The following is an 18,124-nucleotide window of genomic DNA, read 5'->3' on the forward strand; positions in this document are numbered from 1 at the left end:
TCATCGAAGCTTATCCTCACTGTTTTGAGGTAATTAGCTAAAATTATAGTAAAAAATTGCGCAATCAGCAACATCTATCTTGAGCATTTACGTCAAAACCAACAGTAATCAAAACTAACCGACATTAACCAAAATAATTTGAGAATATACATTGTAAATCCTAAAAATTTCGGAGCCAAGTTCACCGGCAGGCCAGACGCTTCTCCCAAAGATGGACCGCAACCATTATTAAACAATGCAGTGGCCCTATTATTAGAGATGGCAATTATCTTCCGCGCATTAACCTGCACTGTGCAATTTGCTTTCTAAATAGCGACATCCACACACTTAACTCGATTTTAAATCTCGCCTATGCCCTTGTTGAACGGACCTTGTAAAAAAAAATTTCATAGTTCGATAAGTTTCTGTTTTGCTTAGTTAGCATAGGCAGGGCCTCTCTATGTCTCTATTATCTCATGGCCTAGCCAGTCGATGAACTTGGCTCCCAAAGTGAAATCATTAATCAAGTAATCACCGACATATGTCTTTAGCAGGCACATTAAAACCAAAAGTAACCAAAACTACCCAAAAACGAATGGAGAATTCATAAAAATTCGATTGCCAAGTTCGCTTCTCTCAAAGATCGCTGGAAACTATATTAAAAAAGAAAACATTTGCGATTTATTAACGGAACTGTACAATCAGTGTCACTGTGAACAGAAAAATAACTACAAAACAAACGCACTAAAATTACGAAAATATACCTATCCATGACAGACCAATGTAAAATTATAAAAAAAACAATACAATTCGATGCAACTCCACTTCTCAAACCTAAAATAGCGTTTTAATGTTAATTTAAAATAAAAACGGAACGACAACGCGGATCTTGAATTAGTGCGTTTCACGTACACGCGAAAATTCAACGAACTAAAATTTAAAAAAAGAGAAAAATCCCACTTCGAAAATAGAATTTCCCGCCCAAATTGCCGTCAATTCACCAACACAATAATTTAAAAAACACCACAATGGCAGTGGATTGCGGCTCGGTGGGCACGACAGCAAAGGTGGCAGAATTATGTATCAATCGCGCCCGAAACGCAATAAATTTGCGGCGACCTGTTTGCCGGGGGATTTAGATAAATTTTGGGCGCATTTTTGGCGGTCGACGTAGTCATATGTTAACGAAACCATCTCCGACAACATCCGTCTACGTTCCCGACGCCGCAGCTCAGACGTTACTTTTGGGGGAATTTTCTTTTGTTGGGTTTGGTGACGAGGGTGGTGGGCACGCGCAGATCTAAACCCGATTCGTTTTCGACGATCCCCACTCAGTCTTTTCGGGTGCACCATGTTCCTCGTTACACAGTGCCGAATAGAGGACTGGACAAAACGCAATGTCCGTTCGCCATTACTGTCGAGAGGAGCTGCGAAAAGTTCTCTCCAAATACATTCGGTTTTCACGGTACAAACCGACTTTAAATGCAGAATAACGTAACAGAACTGACGCAGAGATTACTGGGAGCACTGGATAGCAATTATAATGTAAGGGAATGCGTAATTCAGGAGATATTCGCGTTTTTTATACGTGAACACCATTCATACTGCTAGACCAGGTGGACTGTGCTGTGCCTCGTACCCTTCGTACATGTAAATAAGCTCGTTATCCGTCACGAACTGACGGAATCGTTCATTATTTGAAGATTTTCGGCGTTTCAACGCGAATTAATTACATTTTTGCCTTTGTTGATTGTTATTTCGCAACGTCAGACTAATGGCTTTATATAAGAAGACATAATAGTGCTTCAAATTTAAAACGTATTTACCCTATTTTGGCGGAGAAAACGTCTCTCGGATGAAAAGGGGACGTTTTCAACAAGTGCATTGCTCTTTCATGTGATTCATGACATTTACAAAACGCCATTAAAGGGCGCAGCGCAGTCGGGTTTTAACGGGGTGGTCGCGGGGTTCCGGTCATCAATTTTAATCCGTTTTTAGGTCATCGACATGCCTGAAGTTTTCGATATCATCTCGCTTTTGGACAAAGTGGCCATTACCAAAGAATTACTACAGGTAAGACTTCAAAACCAATGATGCAAATTTTGCCATTTGTTTGCCCCTGGGGTGTGCTAGCTCGGATTTTTTTTGTTAATACAGTCGCATTTGTGACCTTTAGACTTATTAGCTAGATTTCATCGTGGTTGCTCTTAAAAGCCCGGGATATATAATCAAAATCTGTTTTATAAAGATATTCAATTTATTTTATTCTTTTGGAAATTGTCGCCGAATGTTGATCAAAATGTTAGCAAGGAGCAACCCTAAGCTGTATTAGCAACGGTTGTTTAGATCCCTCATTGCTTGCCGCCTATTGACAGAATTCAGTACAGAATATAGTTAACACATTAAGTAAGTTAAGGTTTACATAATCTGTTTACCCCAAATCTAAGTTAAATAAAATTGTTACCCTTGATTTAAAAAGCAAAAAATGGAAATTCTGTTAATTCTCAGGATATAAACTAAAATTTTCGGAAAAATACAAATGAAATTCCCATTTTTGATTGCCAGTCTGTACCGACTTCTTCCCTTCACTTCTGAGGAAGAAAATTATATAATCAAGGTCCAAAAACAAAGGGGATATGGCATTTATATCAATTTTATTTATTTAGTTTAATTTAATGCATGGATCTTTGTATTTGTAGGCCACCAGATTGGGCAAGCACGTGAACGAACTGAGACGTAAGACGACCAATGAGCTACTCTCGAAACGGGCCAAAGACCTGCTGAAAAAATGGAGGAGCCTGGTGCTGCCCGAGGCCAACGGGCAGATCAAGAGCAGTCCTCCCCTGCAACAGCCGTTGACCAAAGTGAGCCCGCCTCTGCAACAGCAGATCTCGCAGCGCCTCGCCAACCCCTGCCTCGGTCCCAAGCTGAGCCCCAACTTACAGCAGCAACAGATACAGAACCAAATAAAAATGGGTCTCAGCCCGCCTTTAGTCGATAAGGAGGCCGACGTTAATTTAAATCAGTTGAAGGGCAAGAAGCGGCCCATCAAGGAGGTTCTGGATACTGTTAATGCCAAAAGGTGAGTGGGTTCACCAATATGATGGGATATTGGGTCATTTAATATTTATTCTATTAAAAAATATATTTGTCATTTACTACCATAACCCCTATCAAACAAGAGAGTGCTCCCAAATGATACAAAATATATCATTTATATCTCTTGTCGCTAACATACAGGGTGTTTCAGAACGAATGAGAAAAACTTTTTGTGGTGATTTGTGGTATTTATTAGTTTTGGTTAATTCAATATAATCGTGTTATGTAAAGGTAATATGGTAATATTTTTATCTTAAAAGCGAAGATAGGATGTTATTTTTGCTTGCAATGCGTGGAAGTGATTGAATTAGGCTACCCTTATCAATCTTCTTAACTCATTTTGAGGTAGAACTTACACAATGACATGAAAAGAAAATAATTTCAACAAACGGGTTTATTTCAAACTTTTCTAACCCATGCAGTTTTTTTCATAAAATGTACAACCGTTTTCAAATAAAAAAATTAAATATGAAGCATTGAATGTCCAAAAAAAATATTTTAGAAAAATAATTTGGTTGAGTGCTGTCAAACAGTTGTATTTTGAACCAACATTTATCAATTATGTTCTAAACAATTACATTTTAAATATAATTTATTAATAACATTTCTGAAACTATTTGATTTATCGGAAAATTAGTGAATAAATACCTTTTTTAGAAACATTTATTTAAATAAAGTAACTCAAATAAAAACACAAAAAATAACTAATGCATCTAAGGCAAAACAATTTTTACAGTAAATGCGATATAATACATGCATCTATCTATCCTGCTCTACTACACTGGAATATACTTGGATTATTTCTTATGACATTACGAGGCTTTATTATCCCATTTCGTGGGTTTTTGATATCTTGCATTTGGGGAAGATTAATTACTTTAGTTATCTCCAAATTCAAAGGATTTAAATCTGTGTATTGATTCGGCCATTGATTAAGTCCACCTCTTCCTATCCAGCAGTTTTCCTACATATAATTTAAAAATGTAATACATATCTTTTAGTTAACAGAAGTAGAATTTCTAGCAATAGTTTTTCTTGTAGAAAATGAAAATAGGACTCGCCAGTTAAAGGCGCTTTTTGTGAAAGTTTCGAATTGCATCGCTTGAGAAACTAGCCAAAAGAGAAGTTTAGAACAAACAAAAAGATTATCGGTGATCATTCATCGAAACCTTTGGAAAAAGTTATCCTCGATGGTTGCCCTTAAGTAATATTTTGCACAGCAACTTCTAATTTGAATGTTCGGTCTTTATCAAACCTTTCAGATTCATATAGTGATGATGTCTATGTTTAAACAATAAACAATCACACAGACAATCTCGAAATATTTAATCAATAGTTATTTAACAGACTTTCTTAATATTATAATACATAAATACTTAAGTCTTTTAAAAATAACAATAAAAATTAAAATTTAATTGTAAATATACAGCAAACAGGCAGACATATAGTGTAGTAAGTAGCAGGTTAGGTTAACAGAACTAATTAAATGATTACATGAATTAGATAATAAATTTTCGATTAAATTAGTCGTATTTTGTATTCAAACCAACTGAGCAATGTCAAATAAGCAATAATAAGAACCGCTTTAAGAGGTGATCTTGTTATTCATTGCTTTAGATTACATTTTTTATTTGAAAACATTTTGGAAAAGTAAAACAAAAACAAAATTATGTCATTGCATAAGTTTTTCCTTAAATTTAGTTAAGAAGTATGATAAGCGTAATCTAACTCAGTCACCTCCCAAATAGCAGTTATTACATAAAATATATATAAAAAAACAGAGAACTAGTAACATTTTGTATATGTAGAACCACATTTTTTTGCTCAAATCTTACGGTGGTACAGATGTAGGGAAAAAGTTAATAAAAGAAATAACCCTACAGTGGCCTAATATCTAAATACAAAATTGAAACTTCCTCTTGAATGTGCTCAACTCAAGTATAGCAAAAAATAAAAAATTCACGGGAAAACTGCAAGTCGCTGTTTTTGTTTTAAGGGAGGATATTTAGAAATCTATAAGAAGTGTCACTGCATTATCTAAAATATTTGATTATTATGGATTGTTTTCGTGACATTTTAACACTTTCTTCAGACTTAGAACTGGTCTAAACTATTTCAATATTGAAAATTTGGAGCATGGCCAAAGGAACAAAACAACGACAATAAGAACACAACATAATAATAACAGGAGCAACAATACTAAGAACAGAACAAAGAATTATAACTTTGAAAATAAACGAGTAGTTTAATCATATACCTTCAAAATGTCCATCCAAGGAAATTTTGATTTCATACTTGGATATTATTATTGCGTCTAGCGACAGACCTACAAACTTGAGAGTAATTTTCTTCTATTTCTCTTGGTCAATCCTTTTATAAATGTTTTTGTCCCATTTCTGTATGACAAATTTCTTTTGAGATATTATTTTGTATCAATACAATAATGTTAACATCAAATTCCAGCATATATAATACTTACGATTACAAATCAGAACTTTGCAAAAATTCACTTATTTCTAACAATACCATTTTTTTTTTAATAAGAAAACAAGAAATTCGCAATATTACAACAAATATCAACTAATTTAAGAACATTGAAATTCCTTCAAATTCAAAAACAATTATTTTTATAGATGCCTCAGGTATAGATTCCTAAATATCTTTAATTATGTCATTAGTCCTGTCAGTTTTTAAATAGTCAAAATCTGGTTATTTGCCCTATCTAAAGAAAAAACGATATAGTGAGTTTTTCCAGTATTTAAAGACGTATGATGTTCATTCGACCAGTCCCTCAATCCATGCAAGTGATCGTGTCTTATGCCAAGTGTCACCATGAAGGAGGACAGAATCATCAGGTTAAGTTGTAGCGAAGTTTACGTCATGTTCAGGATGAGATAAACAATAATAAAAGCCCTCTAATGTTATTTTTGGTATTAAAGTTCAAATAAATCAGTAAAAACTTGTCGATCTCTTGATATGAAAGAAATCATTTAAATACCTAAAAAGTTTGTCAAAAGCCCTCTAAATTTGTTTACTAAATAATTTATATGCACATCCCAGCGAAGTATATTGTTAATTTTAATACCTACATAAGTAATTGATGTCACTTCTGGTATTTCATAATTATCAAATTTTAAGCTTCCTATTTTTGGAAGGTTATTTTTGTAACTTGAGAATGGCATGTACTTTGTCTAAAGTCAATTAGTTATGTTGGTGCCAGTTCTTTAGCTTTACAGAATAAAGCTGTGTCGTCCGCGAAACTTACTATTGTGCCTGTGAGCTGGAGATTTAACATATCGTTTATATAATTAGTAAAAAGGAACGGTCCTAGGACAGTGCCTTGAGGTACGCCAAACTTTACTCGTCACTTAATGTGCCATCAATGTAGAACCGTTATTTTCTATTACATAAGTAGTTTTTTAAAAGATTTTAATCTGCTTGGTGGCTCATAGCATCTAAGTTTATTAAGAAGGGTTTCGTAGCAAACAGCGTCAAATGCTTTTGGAAGATCCACTAACACGCAAATGCAAGCTTCACTGTTGCCCAGTGCGTCATTTATTTGAGAAGGTAGAAATTAAATGACGCCTTGTGTGGACCTTCCCTCCCTAAAGCCGACCTGATATTTCGATGGAACATTGTATTTTGTGAGAAAACAAACTATTTTTTTTCATTATTTGTTCTACGATTTTAGAAAAAACTGACGACAACGAGTTGACTATTTCCAATTTGTCTTCTTTTTTAATAATACCAATTTTTAGGCACTCTGGGAAGGACTCTGAATCGAATATTCTGTTAATTAATATGGCTAAGATGGGTGAAATGTGTACTGAACTTGCTTTTAAGTTTTTGCTCCATATGTTGGTCTCACCCAGGTGATTTTTTTAGCGTGAAGTTTTTTATTGTTTTTTTTTAAACATTGAGCTATGCAAAGTAGGGATGTTATCCTTATATTTCGGTATTTGTTTGACTTTTTTGCAAAATTTGCACCCAAGTCGGTATAAAAGTTATTTAATTCATTTGACATGGCGGTGTTATTAGTATAATAGTATGCCGTTCTGATTTTTTATTTGTTCTATTTTTGTCTTTGGCAGAGCTTTGCTCCAAATGCAAGGTTTGACATTATTTTCCTTGGAAAGAATTCCTTCTTATTGTTTTTAATTTGTATTCTGACCTTGTTTTTACATGAATTGTGTCTTTGTTTTATGTTGTTGTTGTTTGACTGATTAAGAAGTTCATGATATAATTTGGTGTTTTCCTGTATTTTGTTTTTAAGAATTTTTTCTACACGAATAATAGTTTTCTGTAACTGTCACGAAGAACCGCGTCCATCCTGTATAAATACCAATTTGAAAATGACGATTTTTTCTCGGACATATCTTATCCTCCCATTTTGCGTTCCAGAGGCCGATACAATGGGGTAACCGATCTGGAACTGTCGGACAACTCAAACTCTAGCTTTAAGGATGTGATACCGTCGTCGGGCGTCGCGACGCCCGTCAAATCGGAACCGAAACGCGACGTCATAGTCATCAACTCGGACTCGAACTCGAGTGCCCCGGAACGGGGCTCGGAGCCGCCCGTCGACCAGCAAATGCCGAAAAAACGGGGCCGCAAAAAAGGCTCAAAAAACCACAAGAACCTGATCGACGAGGCGGAGAGCTCGTTTACCAACAAGCTGGCAGTGTCGGCATCGCGGGGTAACTCCAAGGTGAAAACGACGCAGGAGCTGCTGGCCAGCATCCAGAACAAAAACTCAACCCTGAATGCGGCCAGTCTCAAGCCCAAGGAGGACCTGGTGGAGAAAGCTGCGAAGCTGACGGAACGGGTGTCCATCATCGATCAGAAACTGAACACGAACGCCAGCAGGAGTAAGAATTCTCAGAAAGGTGAGTAATAAACTTTATAGTTAAAACCGTCTGTGGTACAAACCACAGACTTAAATAGACCGAAAAGTGACATCTGGTGTTTGTCCCGTTTATCATTTTAAAATGCCTGTAAAATAATTGCACAGGTTCCTTCTTTATCAAACGAGCGAGTTTAACGAATTTGGTCTCAAAATTAATTAATTAAATTGTTTATAATTATCACAATTATCAAAATGTCTTGTATTTTTTGAATTCTACAATTAGCGTATAATATTTTCCTACCAAAGAAAATGTAAAAAGCAACTTGTTCCAAGTGATGATTTCAATCGGGTAAAGAAGAGTTAATAGGTGGAGTACTATATACAAAGGAATGTCGACATTATATCTTCGTTTTAAAATTTCGTTTTTGGTACAATTTGTTACAATTTTAGATCTTGGTTTTCCTTTTTTGATACGAAAACGGCATATTTACTGTTTTGTCCTTTCAATGTTTTGTTAAGCTTTTGGGACCACCAATATAGTGAAAACCTTGTTATTATCTCATACAACTTATCACACACCAATCACACAATTATGCAGACACCAAATTATGCGGAAAATGAGAATTGTTTTACTGAAATAGCATTTAATGTTTTGCTTATATTTGGATTGTGTGATACTTTGTTACTAAATGATATAAAAAATCTAGTGATTTTGAAATTAAAAATCTCCAGGTTGTGTGAGTTTCTCTTTCATACTGTCTTGTCTCTATAAATTCCTCATCTCTTCGGTTTGCACTATGCCATTTGAACACATTATTATTGCACAATAAGCAAGTTTTAATATCTTTTGATTTTAGTGCCATTTTTATAGTAATAATAATATCATATACTTTACGGTGCATCTGCCAGTTCTATTCCTTTTAAAAAACAGAATGTCCTTCGAAATTTCCAATAAAACGTCCAGATTTTCACACCAACACACTAACATCCACTTTGCCCATCAAAAAACTTTAGGATCTAAATAATAAATATACACTTGACGTGTTGAGTATCTGAGATTTTGTGGTTCAACATTGTTTATGGCTGCATTTCTTGTATTGTGCCCACGATGATTAATGGTCGTGAATTCCACGCAGAGTGGAGTGTAGTTGAAAAGGGTGTATCACGGGGCAGCGTCCTAGGGCCGCTGCTTTTTCTAATCTTTATTGATGACAAAAAATAGTCCGTTGAATATATCATCTGAGTGGTTCTACACCTAAGGATGACTAAAACAGAGTCAGTTATTTTCTCTAGTAGACAACCGGACGGTAAAATAGTAAAATATTTAATGATAAACTTAGATTTTAAATGTTTTTGGGAGGGTCATATCAAATCAGTTACTAACAAAATTAATAAATACCGTTTTCTGTAGTGGAAACTGTAAATAGAGAAGTTATGTTATCCTTATCTAGGCGCATTGGGAAGGTAAATGGTTGCGCAAAAAAGCATTTTAAGAACAATAACATTTTTAAAGAGTACCTTTTCAGAAAGCTAAAGATACTTACCGTGTTTTCATTGTTTTTTGCATTGTGCTTCTTATGTAAAAAAAAAATTACGGAACTTTTGAACATCTGTAACTTCTAATAACTTGTCAGTAACGACTATTAAAATTTGTCAGACTCTATGAAACTCCATCCACAGGCAGGCGGAATGATTAAAAGGGGTTTTACTTTCTTTTATTTCAGAAATTCTGAAATGTACGAACTAAAAACACTAGTAATATGAGTCAAGCAAACAGTTTCTATTTTGATGTGACCGGGTCACTCGTCTTACTTAAAAAATTTTTAAAGAATGTTCGTCAGGAAACGATTATTATTCCGGGTCTACTGGTAGGTACGGCCGTTACCGTGATTCGGACGAATATTTTCGTCGGGTACTTTTGTTTGTTTTTTATGAATAATTCCGTTTCTAATGGCAAATTAAAAAATGCGCTTGGGATATCATAATACTCGGCTAATACCTTTTTTGAATATGCGGCCAACGGCCTAGTATTACAATACACCCTAAAAATAGATTTCACGTAGTCATTTACGAGTTGAGGAACATATTGCAACAATAGTTAATAAATCTCACCGAAACTTGGTATTTGCAATGCGAGTTTTTTGTCAGATCAAACTTGAAATACTCATAAAAAAAGTTTATGCGTTCCCTTGTGTTCAATTTTTATCCAAAATTAGTTAAAATGTGTTCGAATATACCAGGAATAAAATAAATTAATAAGAATAGTCCACTCGTTTTACTAAAGAATACCCACCTTGGACCAAATAATGTCCGAAATGAAAAAGGATAATTTCGTTCCACCTTTGCCCTTTGAAGGAAATGAATTTTCGTAACGGAAATTTTTTTAACGAGGTGAAATAGAAAAATGAAAAATGAACATTGTAGAGCGCCTTATTATTTCTCTGGACTCTCAACGATTATAGTTCATCTGACTACTATGATCATAGTAGCAGGAAATTGTAAACATTTGTTTAAATAGGAATTTATTACAATTTAATAATACAAAATAAACTAAGTATGTTGGTATATTATTATGTTTTTCTTAGGATTAAACTCATACTTCGTTATTAAGGCCTCCTTTTCCCTTAAAGCGTTTTTGAAATGCATAATATCTAAAGAATGGTTCAAGCAACAAGGAAGCTTCAAGGGACGACTATAAATTTGAAAGAAGTCAGGCGGCGGCGAGAAGTCAGGTGACCCATGAAAAGTATTTCCCAAATACTCCCTAGCCATATGGGAACTACAATAACTTCTTCTAGTGCGGATTCAATTTCATTTTGTCCATAAAAAGTAGCCCAATAATATGATGAGAAGTATGAATACAGATATTCATTGCATTGGCTCTAATACCGACAGTTGGTTCGTTGTGAATGTAGATTTATCAGTAAAACAAATATATATTTTTAAAGCCCTATTATTATTTGCTTTTTACATCTTCGTCACCTTCCCGGAACTCTTTGTATTTATATGAAAAATATTTGTTTTTTTAATGTGCGCAAATCTGTCGTTTGTCCAGCTTGTCCAAGAATTCTGTAAAATGTTCAAATCTCTATTGTCCCTTTCTTCTGCTCCACTATCGACATTTTCAGTTGAACATTTTTAGTTATTTATTACGGTGCCTTTAATTGTTGATATGAAAGGTGTAGTTTTAGCAGATAAATAAACTGAAAACTTCTTCTAAACTTCTCTAAGGCCTGCGTAGTACCACTTAATTATGGTTACTTTTTCTACAATTGAATAACGCATATTTAGGTTTAGTTAAAGCGTGTTTACTAACGTATAACAATGTCAAATAAACATTGTGTTACTTTTACGAATTTTCGTGTTGTCATTGTCAAAACGTATTTTACTGGTGTTTGATTTAATAACTAAAGATTGGCTTATTACAATTCGGCACATGAGTTAAACATGCAGGCCCCTTAAAAAGTTATATTACAACTTTAGTATAAAATATACAGGGGAGCCAATATCAAAAAATTTAAATGGGATATAGTCTATGGATGTTGATAAGATAAAATTAAAAAATTAAAATTTATGTTAGAAATTCTATTTGTTTATTTTTCAAAAATTTTGTCAGATTTCTCAGAAATTATCAATCGTTTTTCAGAGATTCTGACTTATTCCTCAAAAATTTGCCTGCGTAAACTGAAACCTTTATTTTCGGTGGTCATTCGGCGCTTGCATTTTTTTTTCTAAATAAAAATTAATCCGGTGTTGTTTCCGTGCTTTTCAGACGGTAAGTGTGAAATGCTTGGTTGACACTCTGGTTTTTGTCGTTCCAAATAGGTAAATTTAGCCTGACCGGTCGCAACGAACGGGTCATAGAGAGCGGCTCGGTCATCAACGACAAGTCCCTGTTGGCGCAGGCCAATCGGGATTCTGGCGACGAGGAGATCGTGGTCGTGGACGATGTCGAGCCCGAAGAGTACTCGGACGTCAAAAGCGAGAGCCAAGAGACTGAAGAAACGCCCGAACGGGAGGATTCGAGAGTGCCCAGGTCGGTATCTGACCGCCGCGCCACCTATTGCCAATATCGAATCCGTTTTGTGTGTTTCTACGGCGCACTGTGGTTTAGAAAACGTGAAAGTGCCGCATTGAATTATTAACCGCTTTTTTATGTGATATATGGCGTCAAAACTTACCATAAAGTATAATTTAAATAAGATCTTAGAATGAAGAATATACTGAAAGTGTTTTTTTTAACTTTAAAGAAGTTTATTATTTTATGTACAATTTTTTCATTTATTTTTGATTTACCATTTATTCAAGTTTATACAAATTATTTAATATTATTTAAAGTAACCAAACTTCTTAAAAATGTATAAAATGAACGCTTAAAACAATTTCAATATATCAAAATGTCTAAAAAGAATAACAATATAATATTAAAAAAAAAACAAAAATAGAAACATCACAATAGACGTACATCGGACTATGGCGTTTCTGTTTGACAGTAGTTATTGACATCTGCCGTTAACTTGACAGCTGATATTAATGAAGCGGTCAGAGCCCACTTGCAGTATTAAAATTGCTGCTTACTGTTACATTTCATAATATTTGCAATACAATCATGAAGCCCAGAAAAAGTATTGATGACACCATAAAAAAAACATAAAATCTCAACAAAATGAATCAAAATGGATAAAACTATTTATTCATTTTTTTAAGAGGGACTTAATTACTTTGGCCGACAATATACTTACTGCAGCTCTCGATAACCGTCTAAAGGCACTCTTTTTTGTATATTAAGTGTTTGTCATATTTATATTTTTTTATTTTTAAAACCAAAAGTTTTTGTTTGGGATATTTATAATATAGAAACTACATAGATTAAGTATCGACATATTTTCTTTTTCTTGGTCAAATTGACTGCGCTGCAAAAATTAAAAAATGCAAATATCAGTAATTATCATCATCAAATCAATTCGTAAGATTCTATCGTATTGTTGTAATTGAAAGAAAAAATTACAGAGATCGTATTGTCATCTATCAAAAAAAATTATTACAGGTCAGCTTTAGACCCAATGTGGCATTTTTTAGATTTCTGTACTAGTGTGCGGCGCATGGCACCAAAGTCTTTGGGTGGAATTCGGTTTGATTCGGACCACTGGTACCTTTGGACTCATATCTTTGTGTATAGTATCCACCTATGATGTTATTATGTTCTTTATCTTTGCTAACTGCATACACCCTACATTTCTTTTGACTTCTGGTGTTACAGCTAGGTTCATAAAAAACTGATGCGGCTTGAATTTTCCACATTATATTTTGAGCAGTATGCACATCATTAGGCTGTCATATCACATTTTGACAAAACAAACTTTGTTTAAAGGTCTAATATGGAATCTAAAGGCAACATTTCTGTAATAAAAATTAATTCAGTTTAGCTGTTTCGTCAACTGTTTAGCCAAAGGTGTAAGAGCGCGTATTCCTATTGCATTGCCATTGCGTGTGCCACTTCATAACTACAAGAAAAGTGTCTCTAATCTCTAACAATAAAATGTATTATTAAATCTATTTTTATTACTAAAAACTCTTGCGTCTACCTTTACTGATCGAAGACGAAATTATTGTAAATAATAAGAAACATCCTCTTTGGTAAATTTGTGAAGATGTCTTGCAAAAAAATGTATATTATGGTTATGTTATATAGGTATTAGAGTATTCAGTAATTTGTTCTATTTTATTGTTTATTGTTGATTGTTCTCTTAAGTTTTATCATTAAAAAACGTCTAAATTAAACAGACACAACTTTTATTTACTTTAAAAATTAAAAGATAATTTTTAGCTTTTAAATAAACAACTTAAAAATAATTGGGTTTGGGTAAATACAACAATTAAAACAAATTTAGAAGATGGTTGAACGATTTCAGCAAGTTTAACATAAACAGGATAAGAAGAAACACATCCATCACAGCTTGAAGTCTTCGGCTTGTTTGTTACGAAGTTCTCTGCAAGAGATAATTCTTCCCATACTTCCTGAAAACCTTGCCATAGCTCTTCGCTGTTTTAAAGCATAAAATTTCTTCAATGCAGTGATTTCACCATTATGCCCTCCATATATTTTCAATTGGGTTGATGTCAGGACTGTTACTTGACCATGGGAAATTTTCAATGTTGTCATTTTAGAGCCAGTCTTTTTTTGCTGATCACAATTCTTGCTTTTACCTCTTTAGGGGCTTCCTTTTCTTTTCCAACGTATTGTACAGTATGACAACGACAAGTTCTTTAAGAGTCGTATCAGTTTTTTATGAAACCAGCCGTACATGATCGCATTTCTAAAACAACGATCCTAATTTGCGTTTCATTGCTGCACTGTTCCAGTTGCTGGTGTATGTATGTTGGAAAATTAAAATTTCTGACACCTGCCTCACCAATATACAATGTCCAAACATAATGACAAATTTTGAGCATTGAAAATCGAAGCTATTAAAGCGTTTAAGTGTTAAATACGTGACCACTTTTTTTAAATTTATCACAGTATTTTTTAAATTTCGAATGTTAGCAGGAAGTAGTTGTAGTGAGGTGCCTTTTTTTTTATGTACATCATTTTTTTTTAAATTCCTGATCTGGATCGAAAATGTTAATGTCGCTCTCAAACTGTCGACAGAATTTACGCTGATAATAATAAGTACATCGATCGATATGATGTATTATATTGCTTTTCTTTGTTAATCGCATACACCCCTGGCTCTATATCATCGCTTTTCTGAAGTTTTTCCTAAATCCTAATTTGCTTTTGATTGCGTCACTGTTCCAGTTGCAGATGTATGCATGTTGGGAAATAAAATTTCTTGCACCTGCCTCGCCAATATACGAAATCCAAACCTCCAATTCCAAACATAATGACAAATTTTAAGCATTGAAAATCGAAATAAAAGCTATTAAAGTTTGAAATACGTGACCATTTCTTTTTTAAATTTATAAGACATAAACTTTGTTATTTTGTCGACATTTTTTGAACGAAAATTTAACCATAGACGAAGGGCACGACTTAGCCAGTTTGACGGATGCCGCTTAGCTTATACAGAGGGTCCCAAATAGGCGGAGCCGTTTTGGTGAATTCCATTAACAAAATCTCAAGATTCTCAAATGGAACACCGTATATTTTTATTCAGATATCAATTCTAAGACAGAAAAAAGTTTGTAATTTATCTTATATTTAAATTTCACTTACTTTTTGAGATATTCGAGGTTTAATATAACATCTGTATAAATTCTTGTTGAATTTAAAGCTGCCCATTATAGGTCACTTGTTGGTAATATTAGGTGCTTTTTAAATAGCAAAGACATGATACTACTTCTTAAAGATATAATACTCTCAATATATACAAATAAAACCTATTGATAACAATACAGATTTAATAAAACTTCAGAATTCATATTTAAATAAAAATGAATAAAGTTTATAGGCCAAATAACCAAAATTTGAATAAATAAATCTATTTAAAAAAAGTTAATTAAAAAGAATTCATTAATTCGGTCCATAAAGTTCAGTTAAATATGTTCCCCTTAAAATTCCTCTTAAAAAACAACAAAGAAATATTAAAATATTTAAAAATGTAGTTTGCTATGACATCACAAACTCTTTTTTTGACGCATTAAGGTATAAACAAACTTTGACATTTCTGTTTGTTTTTGTTGTTTTTCATATTTCTATTTAAAAAGTTCATAGTTGTCAAGTTTTTTGTTAGTATCTATTTTATTTGTATTTTAAATAAGTTATAGTTTTTTGGTTAACCTATAAACTTTAATTATTTACTTTTGTTATTCAGTATTTTCAATTAAGCTAGATAATTAACTATTAAATGTTTTTTTAAATATGAATTGTGGAATATTATTAAATCCGTTAGTAGTGTGTGTAGTATAGAGTCGATTTTTTTCAAAATTTCCACGTGTTGTTATCAAGACGGTTTATTCGTAATATGAAGTGTTATATCTTTAAAAGAAGTGGTATCATGGCTTTGCTATTTAAAAAACACCCAATATTGCCAACAAGTGACCTAATGTGGGCAGCTTTAAATTCAACAAGAATTTATACGGGTGTTATCTTAAACCCCGAATATTTCAAAAAGTACAAACTTATCTTATTTTTGTCCTAGAATTGATCAATGAAAATACGAAAAAAAAAACCGCAACCTCAATTTCGGCGTAAACTATGCAAAATTGGAATAGGAATTTCTTAACAAAGTAACCTTTTTTTAACCAAGGATTCGAAAATTGTCGAAATATACAGAGTGTTACATTTAAAATAACACTTTTGGGACACCCTGTATCAACAAAATTGTAATATTTTTAAAATCTTCAGGAGAGTCCAAGAAACTTTTGTACGAACTGTATCTCGCATGTGTTTCCAGAACGTATAGTGGATCGTTTTATTTGGCACACGGTGTACATCAATGATTTTTGTTTATTCTTAGTGGAACCAAATTTTACACTATCTTGTCTTGGACATTATTATCACATTTTCTTTTGGGTGTCATATTTTTGTCCAGCAACCAATCTTAAATTTTCCATGAGGTCACTGGATAACTAAGTTTACACGAACGATAGGAAGCGTTATCCACAACGACAACATTTTATTGTCCATTGTTGGGAAAATTGGGAATTAGCTACTAGTTAAAGCATTGCTCAATCATTCAGAACGAAACGCGGGGACCTTTTTTTGTAGGTCCTTTAAGACCTGTTGTTAAACCCTTTAAAAAAGCGTCTTTCCGATCTATTATGGTATTGTCGCACCAAGCATAATTAATCGTATGACCCACATTGACCCAACTCACATCTAAATACTACAATTTTGTTTCTTGATCGACCTTAAACCTATACCTAGTAGTAGTAGGGTAATAATATTTTGATATACGATATCATTTTTTTAAAATGACGTTAATTTTTTTAACACATGGATCCAAATAGTACATCAATTTCTGTCCAGCTTTTGGGTTTATCTAGTTTGACGCCCAAAAAGTTTTGTTTTGTCTTGTTTGATTACTCGATTTAGTAAAGAAAGTTTATTCTAAAGCTTTATTCTTTTGCTACCACTTGCAAAACCACTTGACGTTTTCCTTTAAGATTACCGGAAATAAAGTCAATATCACACACAAGCTGACTATTAAAAGTATAAATCTATTATGTATTTAGTGTAAATATTTTTATTCCACTTTTTAAAAACCAAATCGGTTTTTAGAATGAGTCAGACTTCTTAGATAGAACGCTAGTTCCTTCATCGCACGTCTGGTGATTGCAGAAAATTTTAAATTAAGACAAAAAGAAGGGCCTTCTTTTTTTTCTTTCATTTAATAAATATTCTTTTAACAACGTTTTAAATCGTTTTATTCAAGTTTCCCTCATGTTTATTACCACTTTAAAAAATATAGAGAATATTTTCCTTCAAAGTAGAGTAGAATCAATACTTTTATATATAGTATATAAACAAATTAGATAATTTGTTCTCCTTGTTTTGGTAGCATGCAAAGCCACAATAGATCTGATTATATAATAATAGTAATAATAATATTCTTTATTGTCCACTAAACCAAAATATGACAAAGCAGCGCAAGCTACTCTCAAAAATGCAATTAAATGCATTAAAGTAATAATTAAAAAAGCACATTTAAACAATTAGAAACAGCTTTAGGAATCAAAGTTGAAAGTATAGAAACATTTTTCGGTGCTCTGTTGAGCCTAAGCAACATTCTATATACTTTAATTGCGATAAAGTATGTTCCATTCTTAAATTCACCTCTATGTCTTGTCTATATCACCAGCATATAAATCTTTGTTCTTAGGGAATAAATGTATATTTTTTTTCTCGCTAACATAACTAATGAGGCGAACTATAGTCATGGAACTGTTAATATTTTAAGTTGGCTAAAAAACGGTTGACAGGAATCCCTCGGACCAAGCTCCAAATAAGATCTCAATTTTGTTGTAATTTAAAAACATCTAATGCCTTCATGGAGGACCGCCAATCTTGTAATGAATTGGAATGCATGGAAACATTGTCCTATCACTTTCGGACAAGTCCACATAAACTGCTTAGTCTTGATTGAAGATGCGATAATTCCAACTTAGGTTTGGGTTCATATGGAGTCTCAGGAATTTTATATGATCCTTCATTGGAATCGTCTTCCCGTCAAGTCGAATCAGTAAACACACTGTGTT

The 18,124-nt window shown here is 33.3% G+C and overlaps 1 protein-coding gene across 1 annotated transcript in view; it reads left to right on the forward strand.

Annotated features, from left to right (window-relative positions):
* LOC132706833 (mediator of RNA polymerase II transcription subunit 26) overlaps nt 1-18,124 on the forward strand; it is a 26,564-nt gene continuing 8,440 nt past the window's right edge. The window contains exons 1-5 of the mRNA XM_060678412.1: nt 1-1,524; nt 1,978-2,052; nt 2,679-3,061; nt 7,480-7,964; nt 11,750-11,960. Coding sequence (XP_060534395.1) covers nt 1,462-1,524; nt 1,978-2,052; nt 2,679-3,061; nt 7,480-7,964; nt 11,750-11,960 — 1,217 coding nt within the window. The 5' untranslated portion in view covers nt 1-1,461. The remainder of the gene's footprint in view (nt 1,525-1,977; nt 2,053-2,678; nt 3,062-7,479; nt 7,965-11,749; nt 11,961-18,124) is intronic.

Source organism: Cylas formicarius, unplaced genomic scaffold (assembly GCF_029955315.1).
Source record: "Cylas formicarius isolate icCylForm1 unplaced genomic scaffold, icCylForm1.1 PGA_scaffold_8__14_contigs__length_24414737, whole genome shotgun sequence".
NCBI lineage: Eukaryota > Metazoa > Arthropoda > Insecta > Coleoptera > Brentidae > Cylas > Cylas formicarius.